Raw genomic sequence first — 14496 nt, 5'->3', positions numbered from 1 at the left:
AGACTTTCTATGGAGGTTCCTGTGGTCTCAGACTCCTCCATTAACATCGATGTTTTAATTTTGAGCATGCATGAGGATGCAGTGCGAACTTTGGCTCCTGGCAGATGCAATGCATAGAAGGTGACAGAACTGTTTTAAAGGGACACTATAGTCACCTGAACAACTTTAGCTTAATGAAGCAGTTTTGGTGTATAGAACATGCCCCTGCAGCCTCACTGCTCAATCCTCTGCCATTTAGGAGTTAAATCCCTTTGTTTATGAACCCTAGTCACACCTCCCTGCATGTGACTTGCACAGCCTTCCATAAACACTTCCTGTAAAGAGAGCCCTATTTAGGCTTTCTTTATTGCAAGTTCTGTTAATAGCTTGCTAGACCCTGCAAGAGCCTCCTGTATGTGATTGAAGTTCAATTTAGAGATTGAGATACAATTGTTTAAGGTAAATTACATCTGTTTGAAAGTGAAACCAGTTTTTTTTTTTCATGCAGGCTCTGTCAATCATAGCCAAGGGAGGTGTGGCTAGGGCTGCATAAACAGAAACAAAGTGATTTAACTCCTAAATGACAGTGAATTGAGCAGTGAAATTGCAGGGGAATGATCTACACACTAAAACTGCTTTATTTAGCTAAAGTAATTTAGGTGATTATAGTATTCCTTTAAAGAACATGATGTGTGTTTGGTTATCATTGCCCTGAAATTATTATTATTAAACTATTACCTTATATCACACCTCTAACCTGACATTTAAATACTGTAACCTTGTTTTTCAGCTTTTCAGGGAAGTAAGAATAATGAAGATATTAAATCATCCAAATATAGGTAAGGTTTTTAACATGCATGCGTATGTAATGACATTATATTTGTAATTAAAATGCTAACTATTTTGTTAACCTTCTCTTAAACATGCCTATGCCAGTGAGCCCAAGAAGAAAGTTTATATCCAGATATTGGTCACCTGCATTGAGTGGACCAAATTGTTCTATGCTTTGGCATAACTTTGTGTGTTTGTGCGTTAGTGTGTACTTTTTCAACAAAAGTGAGATCGAACCAAATTAAAGCCAGTACTCTGATTTGACACATGTCAAATGTGTGTGCAAAGAAATGAAGGCGTCCATATAGTGTCAGCTTGTGGGAAGCCTACCAAGGTTAATTTTGTGCAGAACCTATGGCCAATTTCATAAGTGCCTTTTTTTTGCTTTTTATGTAGGAATATTTATGTCCTTAATAGATAAGACTTTTTGCAGGTTCTAACGAATGTTCTTACAGTAATTCACCATTTGTTCAATTCTCCAGCAGTGGTTTAAAAGGACTTGCCAGACATTCAGACATGTTACCTTATCAGCATTGCTGATTATGGATCAGGCGTTGTTTTTTTTTCTAAAAAAGCAAACCATACTCACTCTGCCTGACCTCATGAGTCCTCCCATAACTGTGCTGTTTCCTATTTCGTTGTTACCATAAAGATAACTAGATAAGAATTGCTTTAGAAGCTTGATATTTCACAGTGGCCCTCTGAGGAAGGTGTACAGTGTGAGAAAATGCTGCTTAAAATCCAGTCTGTGAGGTTTAATTAATGCAAACTTGTTTCACTGTTCACAAGTTAAAAAAATCAAACAGTAGGGTTTACTGACTTTCTGGGTGCAGCGTATGAAACCGGAGGTTTGTCCATCCCCTAAATATACATTTCACGGCTCCTGGGTCTGTTCACTAACCATGAATTTGCCTTTTGATTTCATTTGATTTGTTTGCATTAAAATCATAACATTCCTCCGATTCACTAACAACTAAATTTAGCTGAGAGGAGACCGGCTATATTTAAATGCATCTCATGGATGAGCTATTGAGCTATTTTGAAACAAGTCTATTTATCTCTGCTATATAAATGCCATAGATGTAAGAGTAGTCGAAGGGGGGGATTGAGTAAAGGTTTTAGGATTTGGTTATCTTTGTAGGGTAAGTGGAATAACTGCATGAAACCCATTTGGTGCCAGTCTGGCTGTTTGCTAATGGCTGAATCACCCGTGTTATAATAATCAAATTGCAGCCAAACGGAATTTGACTTTTATAAATAGCCAAAATGTGACCACTTTAAATCATTCACCTGCTCTCAGGTTGCCATTGGTATTTTGTAAATATCCCCATAGTTTTATTATGAGAGCACACCGCGCCAATATGGAGAGATGTCTGCAGCCGGGCTCCTGCTTTCATATAGAGATACCGATTCTGGAGCACTACAGATAAACAAGGCCTTGAAAGCACATTGAGGCTAAGATACACATGATTGTGACAAGAGGTCGAGTAGAAATGTTAAACTACGTATATGTAACATTACAAATCCCAGAAAGTGACCGCTCCCTTTTATATATACAAGCTGGCTTCTTTGGTATTCTCTACATTTGCTCATTATTATGGTTCCTTTTTAGCTGAACCTTTTTGGGTGGAAATCTGCAAAAGTGCTGTATATGCTGGCCAATCTACATAAACACTCCGTTTTCACCCTTTAAATGTCTTTAGGGTAGGAAACTGTTCAAATTAACTTTTATTCTTTTGCTTAACATGACCTTAAATGAGTGTAGAACGGACTGTAATCCTATTGCGGTAGCTTGCTAAAAAAACTAAACAAAAAGGAACAAACTGCTGACTTAGGCAGATGTCAGAGTGAAGTACTGAACGTATACTGGTATATTGAATGTTTGGCAAGCGTTGAGTGTTTTTTGGAATAATTCTGCAAAGATGAGTCATAAACTTTTGAAGATCCTGATTTTATAATGACTAACTCGAAACAAAGCTTTGGCTTTTCTGTATTTCTATTATTTCGTTTTTTTTTTTATGGTTGGGAGGAGTTTAATTTTTTTTTTTTTCATTCTTCTATGTTACTAGTGTCAATGTTGAGTTTTTTTACATTTCATTCCCTACCATATTTAGTAATAGACATTTTCTTGTTAAAGTCTCTTACACGTTGGAACGGCTGGTGTGACTATATTCTGTTGCATATTTTTTTGTGTGTGTGTGAACTAATTTGCATGAACAATAAAACATGCTGCTGATCAGATTTAACTATGGGCTTTGTTTTCTTTCCTCTGTAGTTAAATTATTTGAAGTAATTGAAACAGAAAAAACGCTGTACTTGATAATGGAGTATGCAAGTGGAGGTAAGTGTCAAGTCTTGCATATGCTATAGATTGCAAACTATTTGGGGTAAGTGATTGTAATCCTTTTTTGTAACCCACATTATAAGTAATCTGATATAATTAATGCGTGGGTAGAGCTGTAATTTTGCATTTATACATCCCTAATTTATTAAGAGACACTCCTAACGCCTTTGACAGTATAGTTCTTTGTAGTAGTTATTGCAATAGGAAGATATAGGTACATTTCTCGTTGATTAGTGGTTTGACATAAAATGTAGGACCCTAAACATAAAGGGACACTAGACCCCCAAAACAAGGCCTTAATGAAGCAGTTTAGATGTATAGATCATGCCAGTTAGGAGTTAAATAGCTTTTGTATTGCAGTCTGTTTAATCTAGAATTGTGTATCTCCTGCTCTGTTAATAGCCTCATAGGTCCTCCAGGAGCCTGCTGTGTGTCATTAAAGTTCAATTTACAGAGCAGCAGATAAAAACTTCCAAAGCAAGTTAACCCCTTCAGGACGGAGTCAATAGTGCACGTTCTGATCAAAACAAAATGTAAACAAAAACTGGAATTTGCGCTATGTCTGTTCACCCGTAGTTCTCCTCTTTCATATTATATGCACCCACACTTATTATATATCATTTTGTTCAGGAGAAACAGGGCTTTAATTTATCATTAACTATTCATATATGGAACATAATTCATTATGAATAAAAATTAAAAAAAAATGTGAGAAAATAAGATTTTTTTTTTTTTTTTAATTTGCATTTCCGTCTGACATTTTAGCTGTGAATGTCATAATACTGTTAGGTTTTACTGCAAAAAACATTTTTGTAATCAGCAATGTCTCACGAGTACAACAGTACCCCACATTAACAGGTTTTATGGTGTTTTGGAAAGTTACAGGGTCAAATATAGAACGTTCCATTTTCAAATTGAAATTTGCCAGATTGGTAATGTTACCTTTGAGACGGTGTGGTAGCCCAGGAATGAGAATTACCCCCATAATGGCATACTATTTGAAAAAGTAGACAACCAAAGGTATTGAAAGTGGGGTATGTTTAGTCTTTTTTAGTAGCCACTTAGTCACAAACACTGGCCAAAGTTAGCGTTCATATTTGTTTTTGTGTGAAAAAAGCAAAAAGCGAATATTTGGCCAGTGTTTGTGATTAAGTGGCTACTAAGAAAGACTGGACATACCACACTTTCAATACCTTGGGTTGTCTACTTTTGCAAATGGTATGCCATCATGGGGGTAATTCTCATTCCTGGGCTACCATACGCTCTCAAAGGCAACATAACCAATCTGGCAAATTTCAATGTCAAAAAAATGAAATGCAAGCCTTATATGTGACTCTCTAACTTTCCAAAACACCATAAAACACCATGAAACTGTACATGGGGGGGGGTACTGTTATTGTCGGGAGACTTCACTAAACACAAATATTAGTGTTTTTAAAACAGTAAAACCTATTACAACAATAATATAGTCCATAAAAGTGCAGTTCGTTTGTAAAAAAATGAAAAAAAAAATTCACCTCCTACCTGGTCACTACCTTTTAGCTAAGGCTCATTCATTCTGACACCGTTCAGTCTGGGACGGTATAAGTACTGCTCTTTGCATCACTATTACTAGTCTTGACCTGTTTAATGTTACAGCCATTGCACTATTATTGAAAGGGTCATAATTTATCCATTACAGGTGCTAACACGTACACTATTCTGGCGATTAGCAGTCATATGTCCCATTAAGTCTGTCATATATTTTGTAACGGCTGATTATTGTGTTTTAGGATGTGCATTTACAGGCTTTAAGCTCCAGTAACGCCATCACTATTCACACGGCACTTTACAACAATTCAGGCTGTTTATAGTGACCAGTCTCCTAGTTACCTACCTTACACGCTCAGAGCTACTAGACTTGACCCTATGTACTGTTTATTAAAGTCTCTAGTCAGTCGCTATTTATGACCCTAGTAAGCAAGTGTATATTACTAGGATACTTTGAAGGTGAGCCATTAAGGCTTGATTGCACTATATAATTTTTTCTATTACATTTCTATGCTATCTAACTATTAACTACACTGACTGTAGAACATTTATGTTTATATCTACATTTATTTCTATCTATTAACCTTATACTCCAGTTCATACTCTGCTAGGTTGGATCTTTCCAACTCTTTGAGTATTTTTGTTTTGTCATTCTAAGTGTATTTTAATACGAATATATGTACTTATATTAGTATTAAAATACACTATGTATGACGTTAAATATATATAATATGTATACGTATGTGTGTGTGTGTATATATATATATATATATATATATATATATATATATATATATATATATATATTTTTTTTTTTTCTTTTTCAAAAAATCTGATGCCTCACCGTGCAAATATGTAATCAAAGAAAAGAGAGCACAGGTTTTAAGTAAATTTGTATTAAATATAAAGCATGTAAATCAAAGTTTCGACCGTCACACGGTCTTTATCAAGATTTTATTTTACAGATCCCACCAGCAGGGGGACTGTCTGATATTTCAGACAGTCCCCCTGCTGGCAGATCCACAGCCAGCTATAGGGGGCCATGTGATCGCTCTTTGAGAGCGATCACATGGCCCCCGGGGGCTTCTTTTGTTGTGGGGGCTTCTTTTTGCTGTGGGGGAGGGGGGCTGTGAAGCAGTCCTCCCGAAGCGGAGCGCCGGTAAGTATACCGGGTGCTCCAGGCCTCAAAGCCGTTACGGCGTTCTATGCCGCCGCAACGGCTTTAAAGCCCACTTAAAGCGGGACGGCATAGAACGCCGTAATGGCGGGAAGGGGTTAAAAGACACTATGGACACCCAGACCTAGTCATCTCATCTGGGTGCAGTGTCCATGTACCGTTAATCCTGCAATGTAAAACATTGCAGGATTCGAGAAACTGCATTGTTTACATTGCAGAGTTAAGGCTACCTCTAGTGGATGCCTTCCAGACAGCCACTTGAGGTGTATGCTCTGTGAAACAACACAGGACATCTACGCTTTTCAATGGGGAAGGCCTTATGCACGTGCGGCACTCTCTATGCACGCATATTCGGTTCTTGGTATGCGTGCGTTTGAAGATGGAGAGTGGTCCAATAACAAGGGGCGTTGGGGCTGGAATCAGGTAAGTGACAAAAGGTTTAGTTTTTCTTTCTTTCTTTTGTTTTTCCTCCACTCTTTCTTTTTGATTGTTTATTCCTAACACAATACAAAGTATTTGTATTCACTTTTGTATCACAACGCTATGTTACAATGCAGCTGCCCATCCCATGTGTTCCTTATTAATGGTTAATTAGCATATAGGGGTGCCTATAAAAAATACCCCTCTCTGTCTCATTAGATATCTTTGCCAGAAGCTGAAGGAAGCAAGGTGAAAAGTTAGTGTAGGGACCCACCTGAGAGGTTTGCCTTGACGTGGCAGGTGGGCTAAACTCTCATGGCCATTGGATCAACTAAATAACCTCCATTTATTTAAATATGCATAGGGATTTGGGAAGAGCGCAGGTAACTTTTCTCTATTTGGTTTTTCCTAACACAATAGTGTTCCTTTTAATGTCTGAAAACAATTTTTTTTTTCTGTTCTGTCACAGCCAGTGGAGGTGTGGCTAGGGCTGCATAAACAGAAACACAAGTGATTTAACTCCTAAATAGACAATTAAGCAGTGAGACTGCAGGGGCATGATCTATACACAAAAACTGCCTTATTGAGCCAACGTTGTTTTGATGCCTATAGTGTCCTTGTAAGGTTTCATAATGAATGTTGTTTGATTCTCCATTTTTTGTTAATGTGTTCATCCAGTGTGCAATGATAATCTTTGACTGCTAGGAAACAGGTTTTAGTTAATGCTAAATCACCATATTCGATTTGGGTTCTCCAGCATCTCCAACAGATTTGCTAGTGTTGCCACAGCTTCATCAACCCATACCTTAGTGATCAGGATCTAATTCTTGCACAGTGTGGTTTATAGTTTTTGAAAATATCTAGCTTTTCCGCAGGCTGGTAGAAGCTGTTCTGCAGATTAGTTTCTTTCAAAAGAGGTCCACCTTAAATGAATACATTCTGACCTAGCAAAAAGATGGTTTTGATCCTGGGCAGTTAAACTACTTATAGTAGGTCTTTTATAAGACCACTTTATGTTTAGATTCGATTGTTCCTATCATGAAACTGAAAAACTGTCCTAACTGTGGAGCACACACCCATCTTCCAGTCAGGCTCTCATTGGTGGAAGTTGTGATTAATTTGAATTGAATAGAGTTGCACTTTGATCGCCCCTTATGTAAGTGAATGATTCCATTAAGAAACAATGTGACCTTTTTCTACAGTACTTCAGTTCCTTATTGGTTAAACAATGCAGTGTGTCTTTAATTAGCAGTGCTTTTTGTTTTGTTTTGTTAACGTGCCTTCAATTATTCAATCATGTGTGCCATAACATTTGTTAGCATGTGAGGAAAACCTTCCTGCTCTCCCCCACGATGTCTTGGGGGAATTCATTGTCCTCAACAGTCTGTTTAACTCCTTAAAATCCTGGCCTCTTTTAGATTGTTTGACTTTTAAGAGTTATTTTGTTTTTAATTTTGCTGTTTGTTCTACCATAATTTTCCTCCTACTTAATGTGCACATACTGATTGTGTATGGGTGGTGGAGGGAGATGAATTTAGTCATATCGTACTAAAAGAAAGACGAGCCTTGCAAAAATGGTTTTTAACATCTTGTGGTTGGACGGCCCCATTTAGCCATGATTAGACCATTAGTTACTTTAGTCAGATCACTAAACCTGATGTGTGACATATAGGTACTCAAACAGGAGTTTGGATTTTTTTTATACTCACTACCCTCTTATTAGTTGAATATCTGTGGGGCCACTGATGTGTCTGGGTTACATTTGCCCAAGGAAATTCAGCCACACTAATTCAGTCTGAGTTGCACTCAGGGCATCATAATCACTTGAGCTTATTGAAGTAGTTATGGTGACAGGACCCTGCTTCTACAGCAGAATTGTCACACTGACGGAATAGGGCTTGGCAGAATAGCTGTAGTAGCACTATAACCACTTCACTATGCTGGAGAAGTTATGTTAAGTGCCTCTTTAATTGATCAGCATGGGTCACTAATTGTATGCACCAGTGACAGAAATTCCTGGTTTCAAACTATACTCTGATTTCTCAAGTTTCAATAGGGGAGCTGTTCTGGTAGTGCAATAGTCACATGAATTATTCTGTTGTGGTAGAAAGTTAATAGTGTATAGGGTATTGTGTCAGGCACACAGCTTTCAATCCAATATGGCTTGTAATCAGATGTCAGACTGTACTCTGTTGGTAGACTGACACTTACATAAATGTTAGATGTAAACACCACACGTGACCGAGGAGGATTTATAGGAACTGTACACAGCTAACAGCTGGTGATTTGGTCATATGATTACCTGTCATTCACATGATGTTTAAAAGGAAACTGCATTAGTCGGTAAGACAATGCTTTGATTGAGTTACAAAGTACAGCTCTACGTATATGAAGAGAAATGGCCCCTGTCATTAGTAGCTGGGAAATAAGACATTAAACTTCAAAAAATGCTGCTTGTGATATAGCTATACTGTCCCTTTAAAAGAGATTTGCTCATTTTGTATTGTGCCCTTTGCAGGTGAAGTATTTGACTATTTGGTTGCACATGGAAGAATGAAGGAAAAGGAAGCAAGAGCTAAATTCCGGCAGGTGTGTACCATTGAAACGTGCATGTTTCCTTCTATGTATAAACTCAGGAGGTTAACTAAAAGGTAACTCCTACTGTTAGAACTAAATGCTCCATCTTTCTCCGTCTGGGTGTTTGGCTCTACCAGGGCGTTACAGTTCTAGTTTAGCGGCTATAAAGGTTGGTTATCCCCTGATTTTGTATTTATACGGGTGGCATTTGTATTCTTGAGAAACCTTTTTTTAATTTTGTCGTATCTTTACATAATTCGACATTTACGTTGAAATAAAGCATTTGTTGGTGCAATTATTACTGTTGTGGTGATTTTTTTGTTTTTTTCATTATTTTGTAGATAACCAGAAAAATACTAGGGATCGACCGATTATCGGTTTTACCGATATAATCGGGCGATATTCTGTATTTTCGGCAATATCGGTATCGGCCAATAGGGATACCGATATTGCCGATAATACCTCCCAGGACCGCCAGGCTCATTACAAGCCCGGCGGTCCTGGGGGGGGGGGGGGGGGGGGGGGGGGGGGGTGTGCAGCAAGCGTTTACTCACCTCCTAGCAGCTCCTCCAGCTCCCCAGTGTAAATCTCGCGAGACCCGCGGCCAGCTCTGACGGCCGCGGGTCTCGCGAGATTTACACTGGATGAGCTGGAGGAGCTGCTGGGAGGTGAGTAAACGCTTGCTGCCCACCCCACTTCCCTCCCCTCCCCCAGCTAAGCCAATGCCACTGGACCACCAGGGATTAACATATCCCCCCTCCCTGGCAAGGCAACAAATAGGGAGGGGGGACAACAAAAAATTAATAATAATAATTAAATATATAAAAAATAAATAAATAATTTAATATAAAAATGAAAAAAAAAATGTTTTAATAAAAAATGCCCCCTCACACACACACTATTATTATACACATACACTACACAAACACACTGTGTATATAATTCAGTGTGTTTGTATAGTGTGTGTGTATATATAATGCAGTGTGTTTGTATAGTGTGTGTATATATAATGCACACTACACAAACACACTGCATTATATACACACACACACTATACAAACACACTGCATTATATACACACACACTATACACACACACACACTATACAAACACACACTGCATTATACACACACACACACACTATACAAACACACACTACATTATATACACACACTATACAAACACACACTGCATTATATACACACACACACTATACAAACACACACACACACTATACAAACACACACTGCATTATATACACACACACACACACTATACAAACACACACACTGCATTATATACACACACACTATACAAACATACACACTGCATTATATACACACACACACTATACAAACACACACTGCATTATATACACACATACACTATACAAACACACACTGCATTATACACACATACACTATACAAACACACACTGCATTATACACACACACACTATACAAAGACACACTGCATTATATACACACACACACTATACAAAGACACACTGCATCCACTACACACACTGCATCCACTACACACACACTGCACAAACACTGCATCCACTACACACACATACACAGCTCCCCTGTCTAAACACACTGCATCCACTACACGTGGCATGTATATTTTGTGCATTTACCTTTAGAAATAGTTTTTTATTTTCCAAAATGGTAAATGTACAGAATATCGGCAAATTATATCGGCTATCGGCCTGAAAGTTCACAGGATATCGGTATCGGTATCGGCTCTAAAAAATCAATATCGGTCGATCCCTAAAAAATACCATAATTTTCTCAATCCTTTGCTTATTTTTATTGTGTTTATCTTTTAGATAGTATCTGCCGTGCAGTATTGTCATCAAAAGCATATTGTACATCGAGATCTTAAGGTAAGCAAAACTCCCTCTGTGCAGATGCACATTACACCTTCCTTGACATCTTCCTGGAGGCTGTCTCTTCGTGTTGTCATCCAATCCAGTGCTTCTTATTGAGAAGCATTTGGGACGATAAGTGCATGCGCTGTGCTCTTCCTTGTTGAATCTAGTTCTTCCTATGATCAGCATTAGGGGACGCTGGACATCACGTTACTGTGTAACTCTGTTATAGCAGCGGAAGCACCCTCTAGTTGTTGTCAGGAAGAAAGCCAGTAGAGGTTTATTAGGCTTGGCAGTGAAAACATGTATGCACTGCAGGACTAAAACGATATGACCACTGCACCCAGACCGCGTCTGTCACAAATGCAACAATTGCATGCATTTGTTTTCCGATAACAAAGAAACGTTAAAATGGAAAGTAGTAAATGTTGCCCATTCAGTTTGTAAATCTTTCAAATTTACCAATTCTCTCAGCTCAACACAAATTTCTGTACAGTTTCCTAAATGTCTATGAATCTGTCCTTTAAGAATCTCCTTATTCACAAAGTCTCGGAGAAGCTATGCATACATCATAAGAATCTACATATTCACTCTGCGAGCCAGACACTCTGCCCAAGCTCATATGTCTCATATCTCCTCCTCCATCCTTTTCATGGTACCTGCCACCCATCTCATGTTTCCTCACCTCAATCTTTCTCATTATATCTGTCACCCTTCTCACTTCCCCTCCTTCTACATCTGTTTCATGGTACCTACCACTAATCTCACCTCTCCTCCCCTCCATTCTTCTCTGCCAACCTTTTCTTGGCTCCTCCTTCTCTATCCTTCTTATGTTACCAGCCACCCATCTCTTGGCTTCTCCTCCATCTTTCTTATGGTACCTGTCACCAATCTCATGTCCCCTTCTTCTAACTTAGCTCTCATGGTACCCACCACCCATCTCATGTTTCCTCCTTCCCTGCTATTATTCTCTGGCCCCATTCCACTTATCATAAAGAGCGTTCTATCATATCTGTTTCATGCTCTGACATCCCCCTTGTGCTCTTTGCCACCCATTCTTTTTACATCTCTTCCATCTGAGCATCAATCTTATGTTGCACAATCCACCCTGTCCTCATATTCATAGTGGCTTATAGATTCCTGTCTTTATGAATCTATATCCTGTTAACTGTTCAGAGCGCTTTTCTTACTTCTTGCATGCCTTGCCGTTGTAAAACATCTAAGAAACCTCACTAAATTAACGACTACAGCAACTTCAAGTTCAGCTGTGCAAAGCTACTATATATCGGCAGGATATCATATATTGGTATTTCCAGGCTTGGCGTAGCTTTGCCTGCCTGAGGTGGACAAAGTCAGGATTCACTTCCCATACAAGTTCTTATTTTCATTAATGTCCTGGTTTTTAGGTCTGTTTGGATCCAATGTAAACATGAAAATAAAGTCAGAGGTTGAGATATAGAGCAATGTGCAGCGTGGGTTTGTGGACAAGATTGCTAAATCCACCTTAGAACAGGCTTGTGATAGTGATATTTGAATATGGTCCTTGTGTCACAAAACCAGTAACCCTGTTACTCAGACAATTTCCACTGCATGTCAATTTACTAATTAGTAGTAGTGTGAATGACTGTTGTTTAGAACCTGTAGATAGAGAAAAATAAAACAATTGTTTATTTTTTTAAACATATATAGGCAGAAAATCTTCTACTGGATGCTGATATGAATATTAAAATAGCAGACTTTGGCTTTAGCAATGAGTTTACTGTTGGCAACAAACTGGATACATTTTGTGGAAGTCCACCATATGCTGCTCCGGAGCTCTTTCAAGGGAAGAAGTATGATGGACCGGAGGTAGACGTGTGGAGCTTGGGCGTTATTCTGTACACTCTAGTCAGCGGATCCCTACCTTTTGATGGACAAAACTTAAAGGTTTGTGCTCCTGCTGTTTGATAGGTGCTTAAATTGAACCACCAGTTGCATGGGGAGCCCTAGTCTTGCAGTTTTGGGTTTGTATAATATTTTCAATCGACATAAAATAGGTACTTGAATCCTATTAGAATGTAAGGTTACTGTCAACACCCCTTAGATTTAAAATCGACAAATAGCTTGAAGAAATGTTTTCATTGCCTCTGTGTCCGTTAAGACAAATTGCCAATGGAAATTTAGTTAGGATGAGTTGTTTGACTTTTAATTTGTACCATAACATCCATTGGTATTTGTATGTAGATGAATGTAGTTGTGTTTGGGTGTTCTTACCATTCTTTATTGCACAGCAGAGTTAAATCATTGCCGTTTCTATTCATGCTGGTTAGATGCTGTATTTGAAACCTACCAGAATGTAAATGTACTCTCTGAATTTAAATTTGTGATTTACATAAATGAACTGATTGAATATTATAATGTTCCTGTAGCTGTTGTACTTTCAGCTATCCAGTCCATTGTGTTTTTATGGGTTACCTTGGGGACTAATCTTTTTAAATAATCAAGAAAAAAATTGCACTAGGCGGCTATCGTTTTGTGAAGATGTGATGGGAACATACCAAGTTTGAATTCAAAGTAAAATAGATTTTTGTATAATCCAACATTTACCTCAGTGGTTACACCAAGCATTGTAATGGTTATGATGTGAGTAGTACCCTGCCTCATTTCCAGTTAATGGGGCAAACCGTTTACCAATAATTTGTCCTCTTACGTGGGTCCTTTTATTTCCGGTGACATGCATCTAGCTTGCGCAGAGCTGCAGAAGTCTGATGCCGATCCTGATGGCCGTTCATTGACTGAGAGCGTCAGCAGACCACTCTCTGCCAATGAATACAACTCTCTGCATAGAAAAATAGAAAGCACTTGCATTGAAAACACTGCTGGTTGCAATTTTGCATAATGTCAGAAATGCATAGCAGGTCATGTACTTGCTGTAGGTCCATGTCATTACATTTCTTCCCAGTTGAGCTGAATATTCATTCACTTCTCCACTTGTCAACCGTAAGTATATGACTTGCTATTGAAGATGCAGCTTGGACTATAGACCAAATGTTCTGCTGGTTGATAAATGGTACGGTTTCCTTTATCACAGTTCAGTTTTAAAGATTAAGTGCATGTCTTCTCCTATTTAGGAACTAAGGGAACGAGTACTAAGGGGGAAATACCGGATTCCATTCTACATGTCTACAGACTGTGAAAATCTTCTCAAGCGTTTCCTGGTGCTAAATCCAACTAAACGGGGCACTCTAGAGGTACGTGTTCTTCAAGGGCCACAAGAATATCTCCTGGGCCGCCTTTGGCCCTTCTTCTGTTCTATAAATGAAGTGTTACTATATCTGTTATCCAACAACAAGATGTTTGCCGCAGCTGTGCTTCACCTGCTAGACTATCTGTACTGATGATATCCTGGCCAATCCAATGCTTCTCACAGCAAATAATTAGGAGGCTGGGCACACGTGACAATCTCCACACTGTGCCTGCAATGCTTCCCTTGGACTTGTTGTCTTTTTACTGGTATAAATTAATGGTGAGACTTTTTAAATTTTCATGGATACAACTTTTCTAATTTATTTTAATCTTTTTCTAAGCAAATTATGAAGGACAGATGGATAAATGCAGGCCATGAAGAGGATGAACTTAAACCGTTTGTTGAGCCAGAACTTGATATTGCAGACCAGAAAAGAATAGGTAAGCACATGGATTGTTAGTACGTAGTATTTCGTAGTAGTATTTCAATAAGAGATAAAAAAAAAAAAAAGCTGCTTGTAAACTTTAGCAGTGAAA

General features: G+C 38.4%; 1 protein-coding gene across 7 annotated transcripts in view; it reads left to right on the top strand.

The window, feature by feature from the left end:
• MARK3 (microtubule affinity regulating kinase 3) overlaps nucleotides 1-14496 on the top strand; it is a 63476-nt gene that overhangs the window by 29395 nt on the left and 19585 nt on the right. For all 7 annotated transcript variants that reach the window (XM_063439732.1, XM_063439731.1, XM_063439730.1 and 4 more), the window contains exons 4-10: nucleotides 770-818; nucleotides 3086-3151; nucleotides 8800-8870; nucleotides 10693-10749; nucleotides 12424-12660; nucleotides 13845-13964; nucleotides 14301-14400. In XM_063439732.1, coding sequence (XP_063295802.1) covers nucleotides 770-818; nucleotides 3086-3151; nucleotides 8800-8870; nucleotides 10693-10749; nucleotides 12424-12660; nucleotides 13845-13964; nucleotides 14301-14400 — 700 coding nt within the window. The remainder of the gene's footprint in view (nucleotides 1-769; nucleotides 819-3085; nucleotides 3152-8799; nucleotides 8871-10692; nucleotides 10750-12423; nucleotides 12661-13844; nucleotides 13965-14300; nucleotides 14401-14496) is intronic.

Source organism: Pelobates fuscus, chromosome 13, assembly GCF_036172605.1.
Source record: "Pelobates fuscus isolate aPelFus1 chromosome 13, aPelFus1.pri, whole genome shotgun sequence".
Taxonomy (NCBI): Eukaryota; Metazoa; Chordata; class Amphibia; order Anura; family Pelobatidae; genus Pelobates; species Pelobates fuscus.
Note: the sequence above shows the minus strand (reverse complement) of the source record. Positions and strands in the feature narration are given on the sequence as shown.